This window comes from Suillus plorans (genome assembly GCF_016647745.1).
Source record: "Suillus plorans strain S12 chromosome Unknown HD556scaffold_5, whole genome shotgun sequence".
Taxonomy (NCBI): Eukaryota; Fungi; Basidiomycota; class Agaricomycetes; order Boletales; family Suillaceae; genus Suillus; species Suillus plorans.
Genome location: NW_024537389.1, coordinates 617,377 through 638,602, shown reverse-complemented (window position 1 = coordinate 638,602; position 21,226 = coordinate 617,377). Strand labels below are relative to the sequence as shown.

At 47.4% G+C, this 21,226-nt stretch overlaps 8 protein-coding genes across 8 annotated transcripts; 5 read left to right on the top strand and 3 right to left on the bottom strand.

Moving 5' to 3' along the window:
* Positions 1-22: 22 nt before the first annotated feature.
* Positions 23-2,364, top strand: HD556DRAFT_716400 (HAD-like domain-containing protein). The gene is made up of 4 exons (XM_041311395.1): positions 23-1,279; positions 1,335-1,439; positions 1,502-1,807; positions 1,859-2,364. Exons 1-4 carry the CDS (start codon positions 218-220, stop codon positions 2,063-2,065), a joined length of 1,680 nt encoding a protein of 559 aa, XP_041165726.1. The 5' UTR covers positions 23-217; the 3' UTR covers positions 2,066-2,364.
* Positions 2,365-3,653: 1,289 nt separating this feature from the next.
* Positions 3,654-4,647, top strand: HD556DRAFT_716473 (uncharacterized protein). The gene is made up of 3 exons (XM_041311396.1): positions 3,654-3,912; positions 3,959-4,256; positions 4,388-4,647. Exons 1-3 carry the CDS (start codon positions 3,883-3,885, stop codon positions 4,483-4,485), a joined length of 426 nt encoding a protein of 141 aa, XP_041165725.1. The 5' UTR covers positions 3,654-3,882; the 3' UTR covers positions 4,486-4,647.
* On the top strand, positions 4,640-5,199 carry HD556DRAFT_1332641 (uncharacterized protein). The gene is made up of 2 exons (XM_041301808.1): positions 4,640-4,904; positions 4,957-5,199. The coding sequence occupies exons 1-2, from the start codon at positions 4,645-4,647 to the stop codon at positions 5,102-5,104; spliced, it is 408 nt and encodes a 135-aa protein (XP_041165724.1). The 5' UTR covers positions 4,640-4,644; the 3' UTR covers positions 5,105-5,199.
* A 135-nt stretch (positions 5,200-5,334) lies between these two features.
* On the top strand, positions 5,335-5,577 carry HD556DRAFT_1227563 (uncharacterized protein; the record flags this gene model as incomplete). Its single annotated transcript, XM_041297168.1, has 1 exon — positions 5,335-5,577. A coding segment is annotated over one exon (243 nt), but the record flags the coding sequence as incomplete, so codon positions are not given.
* A 601-nt stretch (positions 5,578-6,178) lies between these two features.
* HD556DRAFT_716285 (kinase-like domain-containing protein) lies at positions 6,179-8,124 on the bottom strand. Its single transcript, XM_041311394.1, has 6 exons — positions 7,306-8,124; positions 7,161-7,247; positions 6,805-7,110; positions 6,628-6,753; positions 6,465-6,573; positions 6,179-6,412 (listed from the first exon to the last, which is right to left on the bottom strand). Exons 1-6 carry the CDS (start codon positions 7,732-7,734, stop codon positions 6,267-6,269), a joined length of 1,203 nt encoding a protein of 400 aa, XP_041165722.1. The 5' UTR covers positions 7,735-8,124; the 3' UTR covers positions 6,179-6,266.
* Positions 8,125-9,594: 1,470 nt separating this feature from the next.
* On the bottom strand, positions 9,595-12,523 carry HD556DRAFT_716221 (phospholipase B). Its single transcript, XM_041311393.1, has 9 exons — positions 11,791-12,523; positions 11,522-11,726; positions 11,222-11,462; positions 11,002-11,169; positions 10,810-10,944; positions 10,582-10,760; positions 10,309-10,533; positions 9,878-10,255; positions 9,595-9,828 (listed from the first exon to the last, which is right to left on the bottom strand). The coding sequence occupies exons 1-9, from the start codon at positions 12,236-12,238 to the stop codon at positions 9,696-9,698; spliced, it is 2,112 nt and encodes a 703-aa protein (XP_041165721.1). The 5' UTR covers positions 12,239-12,523; the 3' UTR covers positions 9,595-9,695.
* Positions 12,524-15,663: 3,140 nt separating this feature from the next.
* HD556DRAFT_1437890 (uncharacterized protein) lies at positions 15,664-16,770 on the bottom strand (the record flags this gene model as incomplete). The annotated part of the gene is made up of 4 exons (XM_041305767.1): positions 15,664-16,035; positions 16,088-16,427; positions 16,479-16,586; positions 16,652-16,770. The coding sequence occupies 4 exons, from the start codon at positions 16,768-16,770 to the stop codon at positions 15,664-15,666; spliced, it is 939 nt and encodes a 312-aa protein (XP_041165720.1).
* Positions 16,771-18,090: 1,320 nt separating this feature from the next.
* Positions 18,091-20,954, top strand: HD556DRAFT_1489651 (uncharacterized protein). The gene is made up of 4 exons (XM_041308781.1): positions 18,091-18,309; positions 18,361-18,589; positions 18,677-20,491; positions 20,546-20,954. The coding sequence occupies exons 1-4, from the start codon at positions 18,163-18,165 to the stop codon at positions 20,920-20,922; spliced, it is 2,568 nt and encodes an 855-aa protein (XP_041165719.1). The 5' UTR covers positions 18,091-18,162; the 3' UTR covers positions 20,923-20,954.
* The last annotated feature ends 272 nt before the right edge of the window (positions 20,955-21,226 follow it).

The window sequence follows — 21,226 nt, the reverse complement described above, 5'->3', positions numbered from 1 at the left end:
GTGTGTTTTACCGCGTGTGAATGTTATAACGTACAAGCAGACAGTATCCGCATGTTGTTGTGGTGTGTTGCTTGGCCGCCTTCTCGTCCTTCATCCTTCCTCTCTTTCCTTTTCCCCAGCATACCCAAAAGCTTTTTCAATACCGCAAGCATCATTACTGTTATTAGGTTTGAAAAGTTACCAATTATTTTCACAGCTTGTTCTAGTCTTCCATCCCATGGCATCCCAAGACTCGCCACTAGCGGACGACAAGGACGTTCAGACGCGCGAGCAGGCGTCTCAAACGCCAGCCATCGGGAATGGCTCTGCAGGCGTAGACACTAGTGCGCAAGCGCACGAGCAGTCACCCACATCGTCTTCGGAAGCGGACAAGGATATTAACCCAAACCCTTCTAACACCGTTTCTACCTTCGGTTTACCAGGCGAACGCGAAAACGTGAAGCCCAGTGAAAAGGAGAAAGACAAGGACAAGGGTTCTTTAGCTACGACAACCCAGACCCACCCCAATACAACTTCTACCAGCGCTACGTCTAGCACCGCTCGTCGATTTTCCAGAAAGGTCAAACCTGCGTCAAAAACTACTAAATCTTCAACTGCTTCGTCTAGCTCTGCACGCGAGAAGACTACTTCCAATAATCATACCAGAGACGAAAATAAGTCTGTCAGAGGTTCTCAGAAAAAGGAATCATTCATCGCCAAACTCGTGCGCAAACTCGTGCCATGTGTCGCTCCCAATGATCGTACACATGCGATTGAGGTCGATGTCGACGACACCACGCGACCCAAGGCCACTGACGCGGTCAACGGTGCCTCAGCGCCCGTAGCCGATACCAGTGCGCCTAGCGAAAAGCAGGTTGAAGTGAAGGAACAGGAACGGGAAAAGCCAAATCTTGTGGTAGAGGTATCCCCTCCTGCAACGGAAACCGACCCCGCAGAAATCGAGGTTATTGTACCCCCCACACCAACCAAGACTCTCCTCCCAATATCTGAAACAGAGGGGGTGACCAGCGGAGCAGTCCAACCTCCAGGATCGACTGGTGCAGACATTTTCTCGCCCTCACTATCAACTCCTGTAGATGTATCACACACACCATCTGCAAGTACCCCATCACATGCTGGAGATACCTCACATACAGCAACCGATTCAGAGGGTAGCTTCACGGACGAAGAGGGTCACGGGGAACCGGAGGAGCCCGAAGTGGAAGAAGGGGAACCGATGGAGGAAGACGACGAAGATGCTCTGATCCTCAATGGAGGTGCAGGTATTCCGATAGGGCCTGTGAGTTTTTTAATTCCTCTTGATGACGCTAACACTGATTTGGTTTCAAAATAAGGATGGCGAACTGCGCCCGCTCCTGCCACCGATAGCCCCCCACCACGTGGGGCGCAAGTGCCTCGTTCTCGACTTGGATGAGACCCTTGTACACAGCAGTTTTAAGGTGGATTTTTCGGCTTCTCGATCTAGTGCTGCTTCTGACACGTTTTTTCGGCCGCTCTACAGTCCATTCAACACGCGGATTACGTTGTTCCAGTGGAAATTGAGTATCATTGGCACAATGTGTACGTGATCAAGCGCCCGGGGGTCGACAATTTCCTGAAGAAGATGGGCGAAATTTACGAGGTGGTGGTCTTTACTGCTAGCTTAAGCAAGGTTCGAGGGGTCATTTTTATTTCCTTGATATTATTGACTGATTTTTATCGTGTGCAGTATGCAGACCCAGTTTTAGATAAGCTGGACATTCATCAAGTGGTGTCACATCGACTATTCAGAGAGAGTTGTTATAATCACAAGGGGAACTATGTCAAGGTAATAGAAGCATATTTCCCGTATGTTTTGTCGCTAACTTGCTCTATGTAGGATCTTTCTCAATTGGGCCGTCCTATTGCGGACACCATTATTCTGGACAACTCTCCAGCATCATACATTTTTCACCCTAACAATGCGGTCCCTGTCTCATCGTGGTTCAATGACCCACATGACACGGAACTCACCGATCTTTGTCCTTTCCTTTCGGACCTTGCCGAAGTAAGAGATGTTCGGGGTGTCTTAGATGGCGGTCTGTAGGGGTAGTGGGTACATGGGATACGAGGAAGAGGAATATTACAGGAGAGCAGTAGGCTCGCGAGCACAAATTCTTTGAGTGTTGTGATGCTGGTCAAGCTCTCCTGTTTTTTTATTACAGGTCAATGCAACGCACTTCACATCCCAATGTTGTGCACTATCCCACAAGTTCTATCGCATCCTTGCTCTACGTCTCGATGGCGCCTTTGGCCGATTATGCGATCTTTTCTCTTTCCGCCCTCTCCGCATTGCCCTCATCATGACCCCTTTCACCCATCCTGCATCTGTTACGATTTCCCATGCCCAATATACCCTACATATCTAACATGACTTTCAATGCCCAAGTGTATTGGCAAAACTTTGATGACGATACCCTTTTCTTCCATCTCACCCCACGTATGTCCTTGCATCGAAACTCTTCCACGTAATCGCTTCTGTGTTACCATTTGACACTATTGCCTCGTTCTATTATTTCTTGCTCTGTGACTGGTTCTATATGAAGCAGCTACTCGCATCTTTTCGTACTCTTCCCTGTCCATTCCTCCGCGGTATGGTCGCATGCCTTTATGGTATGTCCCTTTGTTGATCTCAGACCTCGACCATGTATCTGACCATCTACAGGCGGTTTTTCTCCCATTCATGGATGCATTCATACACGTCGATCGTCACTGGCAATCTCCATCTTGCGGCTAAAAGTATCGCGATACATACACATCATTTTTTTTTTACTCGCGTCGCTGTAGCTCAGCATTTTCCTTGTTTTATTGAATGTTTATTGCACTTGGCGACGCACCACTTTCCTTCCTTCCTTCCCTCTCTTTCTTTTTTCTCCCTTCTCCCGAGCCTTCTTTCTATTTCCCTTACACAGAAAAGCACGAAATCCTGACGAACTTCTATGATCATGTTACATATCCACGATTATATATTATATTTTCTCTGCTCTGTTGAAGTCATGGGACGTGACTGGTTTTTATCACATAAGGGCCCGGAAACGCGTTTATTGATCGTCGATCATCGAATCGATACGTATGGCAAGCGGAAAGCAGCGTTGTCTAGGATCAGTACTTCAGTACTCAGTACTCAGTTCCCAATGCAGACCACCTCAACATAAACCCACCGCAAAACTTGAGCTTGAAGCCTGATCGCCGTTGCATAACCACTGATCAAAATGTTCGGTCGGGTTAGTAGAGGTTGAAACGTTGAATCAAGAGGTGTAGCAGCGTGTAAATTGAATGAGGACATGCAAAGCATCACAAGTACGTAGGATAGCGAGTCAAGCAGGTTGTAGACTACATGAAAACAATTGTAAAGCGTGAAGTCGAGGCCGAGTATGAAAAAAATTGAGAAGCTGCGTGAAATCATCGATCAACGGTTCAGAAACCAATGGCAGAGACAACGAAATGAACGGCGCGATCAAACAACTAGTAATGTACGGGCAGTGTGAAGTGGCTGAGTAGCTACACAAGCTCGTTTGGCAGGCATAGACGCTGCAGGGCGTTGGGACCGATGGGAATTCAAGACTGCGACGTTCTCCTTCTCGGCATCCTGATACGACAGCTTTCAGAGATCGTTTGGTATGCGTGCGGCCTTCTGCTCAAGCTCCCTCAACCCCATTTCCCTCAGTACACTTGCAGGCAATGCGACCCCGGCCTCCCTATGTCCAGGCACCGAATACTCCAAAGCCTATAACAGGAATTCCAACGAATCGCGTCCTAGCGCGGATGAGAAGCATGAGCGGAGACCACGAAACAGCACGTGAAAGGTAGTATCCTCATCATGCAACAAACACGATCGATCAGAAACACATAACAAAGTACGAGATGGTATACAATCAACTATGTAGTAAACAGGTTAGTCAAAATTATATGCACATATATAATCAAAGGTAACTCACAGAGTCTTCGACGGAGCAGGTTGCGGTACCATCAACTCCTTCTTCACTTTCACCTTGATAACTCCCGGTTACTCAGCCATCGACGCAGGTATTCGTGTCAACCTACCCATGCGATTTACTTGTACAGTCTACCATGTGGTTGGTCTGGCAGATTTACCACCTCGGAGGGCGGCAAGTGTTCGAAGGACAAGGAGATCATGTGTTTCGCAACAAGACCAGTCGAGACGTTTGAGGTTATCGATGATCTTGTGGTGGACCGGGGACCCAGTCCGACCCGTGTCAGCTTGCTTGAATCATTTGGTGCGTTAACTCTTCTGACATTTACGGACTTAGCCTACGTATGATACGCACTGCTGGTGCTATCTACTTTACCTGCTCGAAAATAGACGGCAATCAATTGATTACGACCATTGTATCACAACCTGCTGCAGGCATCGACAAGTATCTTCTTCATCACCACAGAATTCTCGCTCGAAGTTCCAGTGTCTCCACTCCCTATACATTAAGCCAAGCGTCGACGACTCCGTGATCTGCCTCCGGTTTCATGGCACAAGTCCCAAGCTACAGATATAAAGATCAGATAACCTCTCACCCCCGCTAGCAGTACAAGCAGGCGGCACTGCTACTAGCACTAGCACTGCTGCTCCTTTCCTCAACTGATCGTTGATAGCCGACTATCAACACTCGTATGACTTATCTAGCACTCTTACATCTGCTCTACGCCGTGCTGCACGTGAAGACGCCCGAGTTGACCTCTTCGAGTCCACCTTCGTTCCTTCGACATCGAGTCTTCACAACCCTCTATCAGTGCTCATCCGGATGCCATCACACCTGGCCACAATACGAAATTTGGTTAGCTTCTACTTTCTACATACCTGCGCCCGCTAAGGAGAAGGCTCATCAACCGAGTGTGAAACCAATGCGTATTGGCACAAAAGTGACGCCTCGGTATGTTTTCTTAGTTGATATTGCTTAAGGTATTTTCTGATCTGTTTCATAGAAATTTGTGTACGCTCGATTGGCAAGTAAATGGTCACCAGCGTGAACCGGCTAGTGCATCTGCACTCTACTGGAACAACCTGTCTACCAATGTCAAAGAGGTACGTGCTACATCAGGGAAAACCTCCCGCGCTAATGCAGTACACTAGGAATACAAACGAAAGGCCACAGCACAGGTGAGTGTCATCGTGCTTACTGGTTCTACAGGCCGCTGTACTAACTGGGTCCTTCTACTACTACAGATCAGCTCTTCTTTGATGCTTCAAGGCAAGGACAGTGGGAATGAGCGCGATGACTAGCGGCGGGATCTCGGTGTATGTGTGCATGATAGCATTGGCGTCGGGATAGCGGGCAGGGCGCGAGGGCGCGGGCGCAGCGATACCGCTTCCTAACCATAGTGATACCCTTAGATACACATTCATTTGTGCCTTCCGAGCGCATATTTTCATCCAGCAAAGAGACCTGCACTCTACGGCGCAGCAACTTATCTCCGGCGACACTTGAAGCATTACAAGTCCTAAAGTTCATTTACAAGCAAGACCGCCTCAATTTTATGGAGGACCCAGTGGTGGCTGACGAGCGGGACTACACGATATCTGGACCTGTGACTCAGAGCAGTTGACGAGTTAATGGCTGCTGGGAATCTTCGCGAGCTTAACGAGTTACTCCAGAATGCAAGAGATATTGATTATAATTAGTATGATTGCTGGTCGTGTACTAGTAACTTGCAAATAATCGTCGTTCAACGGTCGTTGTGGGCACGCAAAATCCCTAGCTTCTCATTGGTTGGACTATCGGTCTGTATAACTCCGAACTCGTTTCCAAATCGCGAGGTGAACGAGGTGCAAATTGTTTCAATTCGTTAGTCCGATCTGTGTCGATTTCTACCTCGATTCAATTCGCCTCGGCGGCAACACTATTATAGAGGAAATTGCCTAACATGAATATTCTGGCCATGGTCAACACACCTTCTAATAGCCTAGGATATATCCTGAGTCAAGCATCGTACTCTGGCAATATCATGCGCGCCCGGCTTTACTCCTGTATCTTAGTCAATCTTCTGAACCAGCTATCGTTAGAGAATAAAGCCTTCAGTCCACCAACTTCTTGGGATAAGAAACAAACAATAGAATAAAGAGTGTTGAGGATGTATGAAAACAGAAACATAGAAACTACAGACGCTAAGGTACATAAATGAATGTGAATTCCTTGTAGCAAGAAGGGAGGCGCAGTAGAATCAAGAGCTTGATATAGAGAAAGTCATGATGAAATCGTTACAAACTGGAAGCATCATACTAGGAAAGAAACGATTCATGGCCTGCCAGGCTTTCTCCAATCTACATTTGGAAGCGTAAACAACCCAGAAGGTTGGGCGCACCAGATATTTGCTGGTTGAGCACTAGTCTCCTCATCCCACAAGTACGGTAACATCTCTGGCTCTTCTTCGCGCTGGAGAGCTGCAATAAGTTATAAGTACGATGTTCCGCAGATAAGTCAAATTTAACCTACCGCGAGAGCAGGCCCCGTGAAATTCCGATGTGCCATCATCGTTTAAGAAATACCAGTGGCTAGTAATCTGTCGGAACCCGTACCGCATTATGGAAAGGGGATGGAGCAACTATCACGGTATAGGTAAGTGACAGTGTTGTAACATAGACAGTAAAAAGCTTACCCCTACGAGTAAATCAGCCACAAGGGAATCAAGTTGATGAAATGCGGGGAACAAGTCGAATGTTCCGTAATGCTCAGAGTGCCAAGCAACATACTTCATTATGGAGTCCTTCCCATCAAAGAGCTCCTGGCGGGGTTATATCAGTATGATAGCGACTAAGCAAGACACAGCACGTACCTTATGGGCCGGCGGCAAAACAAGCTGGTACAGGACACATCCGAATGCCCACCAGTCTACGGGCGTCCCATATTTCATAGAATCCGGTTCTTCCACGTTGCGCAGGATTTCAGGCGCCATACAATGTTCAGTTCCCTTGACGCTGGATGAATAATCCCACCATGGATTCAGGGGTTTTGGCTCGCCGATATAACTGAGCCCGAAGTCAGCAACACGCACGTTCTGTCGTATATCGATCAGAACGTTCTCCGCCTTGATATCACGATGGATGATGCCCATGTTGTGTAAAGCATTGATGCCAAGCGCCTTCAGAGGGAGTGGTGAGACATTGAAAACCAAGAACAACAGCTACTTACTAGTTGCGCGCTCCACCTGCGAGCATTCTTGACGCAATGTGCAGACTCGTTGTCCATATAGTATGTTAGATCATTCGCCATTAAATCCTAAGTATTTGCAACAGATTAAAACAGCTCAAATGGCGCACAGGGGAGAAGCACATACCATGACGAAACAAACGTTTTTCTTTGTCTGAAAGGACATCTCTAATTCCATCAAGAATATCGTTGCAGGACAGCACTGCCTCGAGGACGCAAGACGCTTGTAAACCTCCAACTCTTTCAGGAGACCCTTTCCTGTACCATGGTACTTGAGTGTATCCTTCCTAAAAACCTTGAGGCACAGCAAGCGACCTGATGCTATGTCTTCAGCTCCGATAGCGCTGGCAAAACCTCCCGCTGACAGAGGGCGCCAGATACGAAAGGGACCGTTCACGTATGGCAGTAGAGGGAGTTGCGGGATGGATACCTCTGCACCTGGAGGATTGGCCAGCTCGAAGTGAGAAGGAGGGTGAAGAGGATCTGAAGTCAAATATGCCGCGTTGATGTTGATTCCCCCCACGATCTGAGAGATGGGAGGCACGGGGAGAGGCATGACGTCTGGCACTTCGGGCAAAGCACTCGATAATTGGGGTGCTGATAGAGATGAAGGAGTAATAAAATTCAGAGCGACCTTTGAGCCTAGACAGGAATAATTGCCAAGCAGCTTGATAATGACTAGTTATGAGGAGAAGGGTGAAACGATGGGAAGAAGGGATTGAGCAGACGTGCTACTTAAAGAGTTGTCTGGCAGGACCACAGCGCATCTTGAAATGTTGAGCTGTGGATGGGCTGATTGTCTTAAAGCACCCACAGTGTGATCGCGGTGGTCAAATTGTACCATGGCATGTGGTGTCAATCACGAGGGTGACTAACATGAGGGGGGAATCTGTGGAAGCGTACAATGTGGAACAATCAAAGCACGTTGTTACCACAGCCAGATGCCAATTATCGGCACACAAGTGCATAGTTCACCACCCCAACTGAGTATCAGCGTATTGTGTGACGGCAAATTGGTACACCTCACCAGCTGCAAGTCCCCTGAGATTTACGCCATCAAAACAACATGATGCTGCAGAAACATATCCGAAAGGATGTAAGTGCTCTCAGTACCGACAGCATGACTATCTGGTCAAGTACTGAGTGTTGTCAGGCATGGGGGCTGTTACAGGTATTTGACTTCTTCACTCGTGCCGCGGGCCTCTCAGAATGGGTACTCTTGTGACAGGAGCCGTGCAGCGATAATGGTGATGGTCCTCCGAGTCGGCGACTCCCGATTTGTGCACGAGTTCGGTCATTGCTCGAGGTGCAAGTTCTAACTTCTATCGCTTGTATTTTTATAGGAGCGAGTGCAACGTGGCCGAATATGAATTAGAGGACACGAAAGAGAAGAGAAAAGTCAACGAGATGCCATAGCAAAACTCTCGGGGAGGTTGATACCGAGGGCGAGTAAATGGAATTTCATGCGGAAAGGAATTTGCTTGAAGATGTTCCATAGCTATAAGTATGCTTGTGAAACCATGTTCAGATCTTGTTTCACCTAAGTGGACAATATCATTATTTTTGTTGAACTATGGGGTCAAAACGCCCTTGAAGTTTGAGAATGAATATCGTATCTCAATCTGCTTGCGGCGGTCACCATAGGTTGCCATGTTGATGGTCTACCTGTTTCACAGGTAAACGCAATGCAATAATGAGGACTCAGGACGGGGGGAAGGAGAAAATTTACACTCACTAGTAGGTAACTAATACGCCAGCCACCATCAATTTATCCTGTGATATCAAAGTTCGACGGTACATCCGCTATTTCTTCCCTCCTTTTCCACACAGGGGGCTCCAAGCCGCTGTTGTCGGCGCAGAGTAAGGGCTTGCAAAGGGATATCTTCGAAAGGTCCTATGTAATCTTTTTACATGCTCGAATTTCATGGATTTCAAGCCGATGCCCTAGCAGTAAAGTTGGTTGCTGGTGATAGTCCCCAACCATCCGCGGTTCACAGCTCGAGGTAGTGTGTAATTTATGTTGAGCAGAAGATGCTTCACGTTAACTCCTCAGAGTGGTGTACCTTCGAACGACTCTTGACAGCCGCATGACGGAAGGACGGCGTTAGAAGGCAAGAGTCAAGCGGGACGCGTGATGGCGGCGAATAAGGAATATAATTGATAATTGATATGCAAACAGCACTTGCAAGCTTTGTGAGGCCAACGTAGCTACTAGTGCATATATCACTTGATAGCAATGAATAGATACGGTTCTCACGGAGTCGGAAGACCGCCGAGCTCAGGAAGTGCGCCGCGTCGCCTTCCAACGATCTCATCAATTGATCAATCGATCACGGCGTGGATTTGTCTACGATGTGTACTATATAAACGGTCGCATCGAGTTATCGAGAGCGTGTTAATTAACGTGTTATTAGTGCGACTCCGGGGTATATAATGACAACAGTACCAGTGTCCAGTAGTACAACATGAAGCATAGTGTGTGATGCAGGAAAGATGTGCAGTGATAACCTCAGAGTATCATGTTATTGACATTCGACGCGTTAATTCCAACGAGTTACCATCGTAGTACTTCCAAGGTTCGTCATCCTCTCGGAGCTCGTCGACACGAGAATACCTAGACAAGCGTGCTCTCCTCCTCCGCCACCAGAAACTATGTACAATCACTAAGTCATCAGGTCCAAATAACTGTGATCACTCACATGAAACCGACAATCCCTGCAATACCCACTATGATGGCAACAATGAACCCTGCCAATAAACTCTTATCGCCTTCTAACCATTGTTTAACTTTCTGCAGACCGCTAGGATCGGGGTTCACGAATATAAATTGTCTGTCTGGGAGTTCTGATAGGCTTGTAAGATTGTTTGGATCGTAGCAATACTGCGCAAAGCATTGCGAACAGATATCTGATCGTGGAGTAACTGCACGATCAATTGCCGCACATTGCAAGCATCGCCCCCAATTCGGATCAGAGGAAGTTGCTTTTGGTTCGAAGCCAGCCAAGGTATTCCAGAACGCTTGATTTATGAACACGGCCGTGAACTTGGATGTGTAGGAAAATTGTGTATCATCAGTGCTGCAAAAATGATATCAGCATTATCTTTGAATGATGTAAGACGCGTGGCGTACTTCGTGGCTGGCGCGTGTCCATCAAACGGAGGCGCATTAGGGAGATATATGATGATGGGGTAATCCGGTTGACCTTGGGTGAGATTACAACCAAAAAACGTTGGGCGCATATTGACGCCTGTGGAAACAAACTGGGCAGCAGTTCCAGGTATGGGTGGCATCGGTTGATGCGAAGACGAGAGCACTGATGATATCCGCTCGAAGGTAGTTAGCAGTGATGTACCACTGGCAGGAGTTAGTATTTATTCATCGTACATTGCCGGCAGGTCTCACTTTGGCCAATAGTTTTGATCATCCGCACTACCGTCAACGACGACTACTACATCCAGTCCCCTAGCCTTAACAAGTAGGCTGCTAAGGGGAACTTTCTCGTAGTTTGAACCTCCGTCAAGAAGTTCGAGCTGGTCCGCAGATGAGTCTTGAAAAGTCCCAGGATTGACACCTTTGAATGGCTGTAGATACAGTCAGGTGGATGTTGCGAGTCGAGATAATGATACGAACGTTAGGCCAATTGGCTGCATTCATGACACTGGAAGGCGTATGCGATAACAACTGATTGAAAATAAAATTCATGCCTTGTTCATCTCCATCAGAGGTATCAAACCCAAAGTTGCCGTCGGTGTCATTCAAGACCGCCTGCAACAGTAAGTCAGGTCGAGAACAGAGGAATTCCCAGGTAATAACATGACATACGTTGAAGAAACTGGAACTTGTACCCATAACAAAGCTCGCCTGATCAAAACCAGCAACGCAAGCTGATGGGTTCGCCGGAAGACCGTTTGTCAAATAAGTCCCAGCAAATTCCAGCTGTAGCATGGCTGAAAGACTTGGATCCCACGACCCGAACTCAAAAGGTGTAATCTACACCATTCATGTCTAAATGCGTTCCTGCGCTTATGTGTTAAGTACTGACCTCATAAACAGTTGAATTCAGGGGGACATTCGTGGTTATCCCTGAGCCCGCTTTGCGTGAGTCAGTGGCTACTATCGGGAATGGCATTGTGTAATTTTGAAAATTCGGTAGGAGAGACATTTGGGACCATAGTTGACCAGCGCCGTGGCCAGTCTGATTGGTATAGAAGTTTCCTCGCGTAGTTTCGTTTAAGAAGTGATATGAAATCATCCGACCCCATAGGTCAGTCGCACTGGTAGGACTGAAAAGGCAGATATCAGCGTGATGATTGATGTACAATGTTCCCGTGAAGTAACGTACAGTCCATTATTTGCCTTTGATTCGACACTCGCCAGGATACTGCCCCAATACTCTTGGTTACTTCCATCGCTGACTGATGGCGACGATGGCACGATTAAGTCAAGGTCTACCATCCATGACGAAAGATTTTCTGCATTCCCATAAACTAGTTCATTGATTGAGGGCCAATCATTCATTAGAAGTGACCCGAGTAGCCATGAACCACCTAAGATAACGGTGGTGAGTGTCATCGAAGCGGGCAATGAGCATTTGTCCGATAGAATACTTACCAGACGAAGCCGAGAGGTAAGACGCGACTTGCAGCAGTCCTCCGGTCCCCGCCTCTCTGGCGGTAGTGTTTCTCCAATCCAACCCTGACAATACTGCTGCGCCATATTGTGCCGTGCGGTATCCCTCGCCTCCGACGGCGATGCCAATTCTGGGAAATTTGCCTCCCAAACTTTCGAAGTCGTATCCAATATCTGACGCATTGCCAAGCCAGTTAGACCACGCGTTTGAGATTATATAGGACTCCCTGGACGCAATATAATCCGTTTCTGATGTGTTCAGAACCTGAGTCTGTGAAGTGAAGGTCCGCACGAGCGAGTTGGGTGTGTCTGGACAATTCACATTGACTGTCGGAGCATATGTATCGACTGGGTTCTGGGCGACAGTGAAACTCAGGATACAGGATAATATGATATGCAGAGCGAGCTGGAGCATGTTAGGATAAGTCATGGAGGTGTACACCACATCGCTGTTGTCGAGAATGTTAAAGTTATTTGAAAGAAAGCGGTGTTAGATGTGAAGTGACCGGCTGTGTTATTACTACTAGAACTTCTGTAGCCTATGCACTCGAAGCGATGCAATCTTCACGTCCTCGTCGGGATTTTTTTGGTTCCCTGCAATTAATTGTTTCACTTCACGAGCAATCGCCGCTCAAGCTGCGCTGCGTGTACAATGATAACCCCCGACACTTCACGACAGCCGACTTCCGAGTCTACTTGACTGTTACGCAGTGATACCAAGTTGTGCTTGAGTATCACTCGGCCGGACAGGTACTACTACTAATTATGTAGTAATATTATGGGAACTCTAGTAGGTCAGTGTGCTTACACCCAGTCCCAGATACTCACAGAGACCTATTTCGATAACCACACTATCCTGTAATTGTCCGAAGGGGAGATGGGTGGACACATCAGGCTTGAATCCACCATGACTCGCTAATCGTACCGTGGTAGAATGATACATGCGTGTTGCATCATGATGGATACTTGGCGCCTGGCCCCGTGGCTTATGTACAAGGGCTTACATACGTTTTACACGTATGATATGTTACGTAATATGGTACGGTCGACAGTGCGCGACGTCGAGGTGTTCATATGTTTAAAGCCAAAGGGGTGAATGAGTGGAGGCCATGCCAACGGTATGAACCCTGGCAGCTGGTGGGCGCTTCGATAACATCAGCAGGATATCTTGCGTTATGAAGTCCTTTGTAGCAAGCAGAAGCACTGTAACAGAATGCGGTACTGTAACAGTCGACTATTACAGAATCAAATTGTAACGACTTGTAATACACTATAACTATAGTGCTAAGCCATTTAGAGTTAGAATAGATTTTGAACGTCGGCTGTTCGAATTCACGGAACCGTTCGATTTCGGACTCGATTTTGCTTCCTAATGCAGTAGTCAATTGATCATTCAAACCGTTGCCGTTGTGATTAGATTTGAGATAGTACAATCGCAAGAATCGTATACTAGTACTACAATAGATTATCAGCAGGACAAACAATGAGCTACCCTTCGACATCGAATATAACAATACGAGACCATCATGTCATTGGACCCCTCCAACTACCAGTACCTGTAATGCTACCACCCCAACCTGCAAGCGCACTTGAACCCGGCGTAAAGAAAAATTGATTGTCGTTCTGTTGGTCATCCTGCGTGAATGGTGGTGCATCACCCTGATCTGACACAACTTCGGGTTCTTCAAATGGCTGCGACTCCGGCGGGACATGATGATAAAGCGAACTTAAACCTGAGGGTGTTTCACCGCTGTAACCACTGCAATCATGATCACCGGGGAGGTATGGCGCGTATTGCGCTACTTGAGGCGATTGTACAACACCATGAGGGTACCATGATGCATTGGACGACGACGATGATGACGATGCAACTGTACCTTGATGGAATGTGAGCGACGGTAACGAAGCCGAAGACGTTGAAAGAGTTGCTGAGGAGTTATTCGTCCTCGATCGGTATAGTTCCGATGAGGAGGATGGGACATATATATTGTATTGTTTCATAGGCGATCCTTCCCCAGTACGAGACCTAAGAACTCTTCTGTAAACACGAAGTCAATATATCATTTTTTGCGTCTCTCATACACTTACAAACAGTGCTCATGGTGAGCGGTGATGCGTGGTAAGAATTCACCGTCATCAAGCTCAGGGCAATCCAAATATCGCTTCATTGCGTTCCGGATTCCAATTGCGACTGGCTGAAACTCGTCCGTGGTGAAGTACAGCACTTTTTTCGATTTCGATAGCTGGCCTGTTGCAATACGGCGTATGACACAATTCAACTAGCGTCAAACAAAAATGAGTCAGTAGTATCCAAGGATTCGACAAACAGACTCACTGCGGCGCCCGAGAGTTCATACATAAACCATGAGGGTTTTGAGATCTGCGTTCTCGACGCTGGGTCGTTGATGAAAGGCGAATTTCGCCCAAACCAAAAGCCTTCATGAAAATCGAAGTAAGGTTTGGACGAAAATACAAGTATCTTCGAGCGATCAGAGTCCCAGCCATGCAAAAAGTAGTCTTGAAGGTTTCTTTCGTCCAGCAGGACATTCGCACGCGCTATTATGCGCGCCGTGTCGTCTTCTCCAATTATGGTACCCGAGTCGGGCTGAAGCCCAAGGGCCGGTAGATAGCTTTCGGCTTCTTGAACCAATTTTCCTCGTATGTTTGAGAGTTCGTCCATTATAAACTTGAGGACTTTAGTCGTAGGCTCGGTATCTATTTACAAGTAAGTACACATTTATGATCAATGAAAAAAAACATACCATGGCCGCTCCTCACACATGCTGAAGAGAGGCACTCGGTGGCGATGGCCTCCAGCACCCTGCGATCGTTCTCCCACCCAGACTCAAGGATCATGTCAAGCACGATGAGTTTCCGAGCAAGATATATATTATTTTTATCCTTCTCACTGTAAAAACCGATATTTGAGGGATTCATGGTAGCGTTCCTCGAGCCACGCCTCGCACGCTGTGAGTTGCTTCCATTGTCGTCGAGGTCGTCGAGAGACATTGTGCTCATCGAGGCCCTCGACGACGTTCGCTGGCTGGAGGTGCGTGAACTTGAGGATGGGATCGCGTATGGCCTAAGGCGCTCTTGCGGCGGTAACTGGGCTGTTCTGCGGCGAGATTGATGGTGCTGCAACGTGTCGACAGCAGGACCTTCTGTCTGGAATCATCGTAAGTATAGGATCGATAATGCACTGAAGTACAGCGCAGTACATACCTGTAACATAGCGTTTGCAGCGATACGACGTTCCGTCGCGACTCCCGAGTCACTTTGACTTGTTTGAAACGGAGTTGGTTGAAAGGGGGCGATGACTGAAGGCTGTCCGTGTTCGTGAACATTGGGTTGTGCGCCAGGGGTGCTACTACCATTGCCACGCCCACGCCCATGCCCAGCAATGCGAGGCATAGTACTAGTAGCGTTAGAGAGTCAAATTACCTGATAAAGTGAAAACACACCTTTAAATAATGCATATGGACCAATGGTTCGGGTTGCGGGCAGATGAATGAGCAGTTCACGACCGGTTCAACTTGAAATTGAACTGACAGGCCCACTGGCACTGTTTTATCGATCGCGGCATGAGGCACGAGTTGATGACTCAAATGAGAAGAAGAACCGTAAGATTCAGCTCAAGTATGAATTTCTAGCCAGGCGCTTGTTCTGAACCCATGATAGAATTATGATTGCGCCACAATTGTCGAGATAGGAGTCAGGTGCCATCAGAAGATAGATTCATATTCTCATAATTGTACCGCCAGTGATACTACAGCAGACTACATATGTACATATGTACTCTATAAACGGTCAGATAAGAGTAATCGAACACGAGAATTTGAATGGGTGGAGTCGACATTAGTAATATGACTCCTCACCTGCCGTCTGCTTCCCATCAACACTGCCATCGCATCCAGAAGAAACCGAAGAATTGTATGGCTCCCTGCTGTCATCAACCTCGTGGTCATCGTGACTAGGGAACATCCTGCTATATCCGCTCTCCTTGGCATCCTTTCTCCCTTTGTTCCCTATTACTGCCACTCCTGCATCGTGAAGGCTGTTCCGGAGTGAACCTATTTGAAGATCGGCCCTTTTCAAATGTGCCTGGGACTCCTCCATTTCGTCTCTCATGAGGGACGTGATCAGCTCTAGTTCTTCAGCGCGTAGGCGCTGATATTCCATCTTGGCAGCGAAAGTCCGATGGCTGATACGAGAGAGTTCGAGCATGCGCTGATTGAAATAAATTTCAGTATCACAGGGTCGATCGCAAGTGAACTAACACATGTATAAGTTCTTGAACTGCATCCAGGTAAGCGCGCCAAAGGAGACGTACGGTTGTGAGCAATAGCTTGGGTTTTTTCATGGGAAAGTTCTCACGGTCCACAAGTTCATCGTGATCTGGCAGCAAGCTGTATTCATACGGCCTCTTGTGAGAATTGGATTTGTTATCTAGTATGGGGTTACCCTCATCCAATATGGCGGTAAAGAGGGGTGAAGCGTTCGCGGTGGGAGAGCTACCCCTCACAATGGGGGAGCTACGTGATATGGGGGAACTACTTCCCAGGATGGGAGAGCTAGCTGGCGCCTCATATGTACCAGACAGTGATCCAACAGTAGATACTCTGAAAAGTCATAGTGAATACCACTCTAAAATACACAACTCATGTTCAAACCTAGGCTTGACTGGAGTCACTGGGAAACCAGTCTTCCAGCAGGAAGAGGCACAGCTCTTCAAAATGGGAGAGCTATCAGGCGCCTTGGATGTAAGAGGCGGCAAAACGCTGGAGTCCTTAGTGTGAATGGCTGCTGATGTAGTACATAAAAGACACTCATTGAATAAACTTACCTAATATGCTTGTCTGGAGTCGCTGGGGAACTAGCCCTTAAGCTGAAAGAGCTACTCTTCAGGATGGGAGAGCTATTAGGTGCCTCAGATGTGGGAGGCAAGGAAACACTGGAGTACATGGTAAGCAAATGATGCACTCGAGCAAAATGGATCTTGATAATGAACAGACCTAGCCCTTAGGCTACTCTTCAAAATGGGAGAGCTGTTAAGTGCCTCAGGCGTGAGAGGCGACAACTCGGAAGCACTGGAGTGCACAGTTAGTGAGTGGGCTATGCTCAGTTAAAATAGCTCTTAATAACAAACGGACCTCTTGAACGACCCAGTGCTCCCTGATGCAACTGAACTGCCAGTGCTGCTTTTGCAGGGCATGAAACTCTTCAATAGCATGCAAGGTTGATAGTGATACTTGGATCAACAAATGGAAAACTCACACGGTGTGAGGATGAGTTTGCCAAAATTTTGCAAAGTCCAGCGATACTCCGCAACCAGCCATGCCATAGGTATCCCATTCACAGTAACCCGAACCCTCTACGCACAATTCCAGAGAGTATTGTAAGTCAGATTTCCTGATAAAGTGAAACCCTCACCTAAGTTTCAAGCCTGAGCATATGGTTCGGGTTCATGGGGTAGACGAACGAGCAGCTCGTGATTGGCTCAACTTCAAAGTGAATCTGGGTATCTCATTCACGATAACTCAATCTGATCTACAGAACCACACCTGGTATGACACTCAGAAGGTGAGTAATGGAGCTATCTGCACAATGGCAGGAAAACAGAGGGGTGAGCGCTGAACTATTATGATCGTAGTGCTTCTTTCTCACAAAAGTGAACAATGGCAATGCCGGAAAGACAATACACTTAGGAGATGAGTTATCTGGTACGTGTTATGAATGATCCTGATCACTTGATAACAATGACGGCTCACGAGAAGACAACCAGATTTGACAGACTTGGGCAATCAAGGGATTTCAGACACATATATAAGGGCGTTCCTCAACTCCAAAGTGTCAGTAGACGAATCCCCCCGAATATTCATCAGCATGTCTCTGTCTCTTTTTGATGTACCCCATTCAACTAACGATGGGCACGCATTTACTTGCCCCAACTGCGCAGATACATTTGAAAACAGTGACGATGTTATTCACCATCTGTCAGCCTCTGTTATTTGTGGTCAAAGAGTTGTCCAAGGTGTTGCTCTGGACTTCGAGGAACACAATCGTTTCTCACAAGACTATCTTGACGACCCAGAAACTGACCAAGAAGGTACGTATTTCTCACTCAAACTGCGACTATAGTTCAGTATGTATCTAGTCTATGGGGAATACTTTGATCCTTTGGACGATGTCGAGGAACCCATGATGTCGCATGTCGAATACACTGCGGTCGACTCAGCATGTGACGCCCCCCTCATATCTGTTGATCCCTCTGCAGGTCCACGTCCTGGCACGCTAAGGGAGTACCACCCCAATATACCAATTACCAAACCTGGAGGGCAAAACCATCTTCAGCGAATGGACGACGACGAATATGCTACCATCCGTCATACAGAAAACATTTATTATCCCTTTGCATCGAAATCTGAGTTTGACCTCGCAGGCTGGCTTTCAAGGGGAGCATTATCGCAAAAGGAAATTGATGCCTTTCTCCACCTCGAGCATGTAAGTCATCAATCGACATTTCTTGTACAAGTATATTAATGATAGATATAGACGAAGAATAATCCACCTTCTTTCAGTACATCTAAGGATCTGCAAGCTCGGATCGAAGGACTACCTAAAGTTCCTCGATGGTACCACCAACAAATTAGGGTCGGTTCCTATAAGACGAATGCACCGTTGATGCTATATTGGAGGGATGGCCTGGAAGTCGTCAAGCATCTTTTCGCCAACCCAGTCTTTGCGCCATGCATAGATTTTCAGCCATATCAAGAATTCGAGGGTCCAGATAGACAGCGAGCTTATGGAGAGTTCATGAGTGCTGATCATGCATGGGAGATACAGGTGGGTGGCACCCACTGATGTTGAGCGTTCACTGTATTAACGACAAGTCGTCAGGATCAGCTTCCTCCAGGCCATTCATTTGTTGGTGTAATTGGCGCTTCAGACAAGACACCCCTAACGATCGGAACCGGAAACAAGGAGATGCATCCCCTGTTGATCTCACTTGCTAATATCCATGCGGGTGTTCGCATGAAAGCAACATCACATGCGTTCGCTTTGGTCGCCTACCTCCCAATACCTAAATTTCTCAACGTCTCGAGGCCTGTTCATGCAATTTTATCTGCACGAGTCTATCATTTCGCGATCTCAATTGTCACCCGTAATTTGAAGATTGCCGCTCGTGATGGCTGCATCATGTCAGACCCAAAAGGAGATCTGCGCATGATTCATACCCCTTTGGTTGCCTGGATAGCCGACTACCCTGAGCAACTCCTTATTTCATGTACTGCCTCGAAGCGCTCACCAATCTCCCTCGCCGTTTCTGCACAATTTGGGGACCCTCTTCCGCACCCTCCTCGAACTCGTTCGCACACTCTTGACGCTATCGAAACGGCATGCACAATTTCTGACCCCTGCGATATTGCGTCCTTTTATAAGACGTGTCAGTCACTGCATCTGAATGGCGTAGTTGAACCATACTGGATGGATTGGGGCGATGCATGTCCATCCCGCTTTTTAACGCCGGATGCCCTTCATCAATGGCACAAGTTCTTCTTCGACCACCCCATTACTTGGTCTGTAAATATCATGGGGGGAGCGGAACTCGATCGTCGGCTATCAGCTCTTCAACCTCGTGTAGGTGTGCGCCATTGGGCAAACGGTGTATCTAAATTGAAGCAGCTGACTGGTCGAGAGCATCGAGACCTTGAGAAGCTCCTTCCTGCCGTCATCGTTGGTGCTGTTCCCGATAATGTTGCATGCGCACTGCGCGCTATCACAGAATTCATATTTCAAGCTCAGAACCTCTTCCTCTACGAAGAAACGTTACACTCTTTAACTGAGGCCTTACGCGAGTTTCACCACTACAAGGCTTCCATCATAACAGCTGGCGGTCGCCGTGGCAAGAACGGTCCCCTGAATCACTTTCAGATTCCGAAGCTGGAGTTGATGCAACATGTCACCCAGAGTACTCGCTCTATGGGTGCCCCATATCAATGGAGCAGTGATATCACTGAGCGCTGTCACATCACCCATGCGAAACGACCTTACCGCATGACCAACCGCAAGGATTTTCATGGTCAGTGCTGCCACTTCCTCGATCGTCAAGAAAAACTGCAATTCTTCCAGCTCTACACAGTTCTCAAATCGCAGCGGGCAAGTTTAATATACGAAATGTCAAGAGAAGCACACGCAATGACGCTCCACTACCCTGAAGCAACCTGGATCTCTACTGTTCTGCCTGATGAGCAGTATGTCGGTGCCGGCAAACCAATCACTTCACTATTCATCAAAGATCGCTCTCATATTTCTTCTGACGACTCTGTCGCAATCCTGCTTGCTTGCCGTCCGCATTATCCCAACTTATCTATTGAAGAAGCCTCTCAGCTTTTTCGCATTCCTGATCTCCGTTCAGCGCTGGGTGATCTGATCTCTGGTAGATCTTACCTCGAGCGCAATGGAAGACGAGTTTGTCGCCCCAACTGCTCCCTTTCCTTTGATCACCTTCGTGTTTGGCAAAATTTTCGCATACAGCGACGCTCCATGCAAGATGCCCGTGTTGTTAGTCCTGCTCAGACCGTTCAGGCGCTACCACCAAGCTCTTTGATGCCATTTGGAAGAGGAAATACCGTCCTTATTTCTCACGAAAGTGGTGAACTGCTTTCCCCAGCAGTATCCGAACGTACGTCTAATACTCTTGCTCGTAACTTCTTAGATTCTCACACTTGAATGCTAGGTTATGCCGTTGTCCAAGTCAAATCTATCCTCCAGCCTATTACTAAAGCCCCCCATCTGAACCAGCCTTTCCTTTATGTCGAATTCTTCAACTTTTCTCATTCATTAGTCAGCACCTTCGACGAGCTTCGTATTGTTACTCCCGCGCCTGTGACTGACATGTTCTTAGTTCACCACCGTGTTCGATCCAACAACACTGCTTTGGGAGACATCGTACCTCTGGAAAGTGTACGTCAGATTATCCAGCTAATTCCCAAGTTCGGTCGAGAGGTATCAGCGAGCATGAACTGCGACAATAGTCTGCAGCTGGCACGGGAGTTTTATGTGAATAATTTTGCAGATAAAGAGACCTTCCATGCTATTCTCAGTTACCAGTAGTTTCTTGAGCCTGTACTATCGCTAGTTTCCCTCTGCCTCAATCCCAATATTCCTGCCTGACAAAGTTATTGAATGGATCACCATCATCTTATCGTGCCGCAAAGATTATGATAAACTCATAATCGTGATCGCTTACTGAGAATTACGGACACGTTGTGGCATGTTCGAAATTCCCGGAGCCAGTATGGAGGTTTTAGTCCTTTCGCCTATTACTGGCTGTTACAAGCTGCTACCGTTGATTCAAAAGAAGCACTGTGCTACACGCTGCTACAAGTCACTTCACTCGGCAGTGGGTTTCCTGATG

Coding starts and splice junctions, on each gene's coding strand:
- HD556DRAFT_716221 (XM_041311393.1), bottom strand. CDS start 12,238: ATGACTTATCCTAACATGCTCCAGCTCGCTCTGCATATCATATTATCC. Junction 10,945..11,001: donor CAAGTTCCAGTTTCTTCAAC/GTATGTCATGTT, acceptor TTACTGTTGCAG/GCGGTCTTGAATGACACCGA. Junction 10,534..10,581: donor GATCAAAACTATTGGCCAAA/GTGAGACCTGCC, acceptor AACTCCTGCCAG/TGGTACATCACTGCTAACTA.
- HD556DRAFT_716400 (XM_041311395.1), top strand. CDS start 218: ATGGCATCCCAAGACTCGCCACTAGCGGACGACAAGGACGTTCAGACG. Junction 1,280..1,334: donor CAGGTATTCCGATAGGGCCT/GTGAGTTTTTTA, acceptor TTTCAAAATAAG/GATGGCGAACTGCGCCCGCT. Junction 1,440..1,501: donor TTGTACACAGCAGTTTTAAG/GTGGATTTTTCG, acceptor GCCGCTCTACAG/TCCATTCAACACGCGGATTA.
- HD556DRAFT_716473 (XM_041311396.1), top strand. CDS start 3,883: ATGGTATACAATCAACTATGTAGTAAACAG. Junction 3,913..3,958: donor ATCAACTATGTAGTAAACAG/GTTAGTCAAAAT, acceptor GGTAACTCACAG/AGTCTTCGACGGAGCAGGTT. Junction 4,257..4,387: donor CAGCTTGCTTGAATCATTTG/GTGCGTTAACTC, acceptor AACCTGCTGCAG/GCATCGACAAGTATCTTCTT.
- HD556DRAFT_1332641 (XM_041301808.1), top strand. CDS start 4,645: ATGACTTATCTAGCACTCTTACATCTGCTCTACGCCGTGCTGCACGTG. Junction 4,905..4,956: donor GGCACAAAAGTGACGCCTCG/GTATGTTTTCTT, acceptor TCTGTTTCATAG/AAATTTGTGTACGCTCGATT.
- HD556DRAFT_716285 (XM_041311394.1), bottom strand. CDS start 7,734: ATGCCTCTCCCCGTGCCTCCCATCTCTCAGATCGTGGGGGGAATCAAC. Junction 7,248..7,305: donor AAAACGTTTGTTTCGTCATG/GTATGTGCTTCT, acceptor GCAAATACTTAG/GATTTAATGGCGAATGATCT. Junction 6,754..6,804: donor TTTTGCCGCCGGCCCATAAG/GTACGTGCTGTG, acceptor TAACCCCGCCAG/GAGCTCTTTGATGGGAAGGA.
- HD556DRAFT_1489651 (XM_041308781.1), top strand. CDS start 18,163: ATGGACGACGACGAATATGCTACCATCCGTCATACAGAAAACATTTAT. Junction 18,590..18,676: donor GCCATATCAAGAATTCGAGG/GTCCAGATAGAC, acceptor ACTGATGTTGAG/CGTTCACTGTATTAACGACA. Junction 20,492..20,545: donor TTCCCCAGCAGTATCCGAAC/GTACGTCTAATA, acceptor CTTGAATGCTAG/GTTATGCCGTTGTCCAAGTC.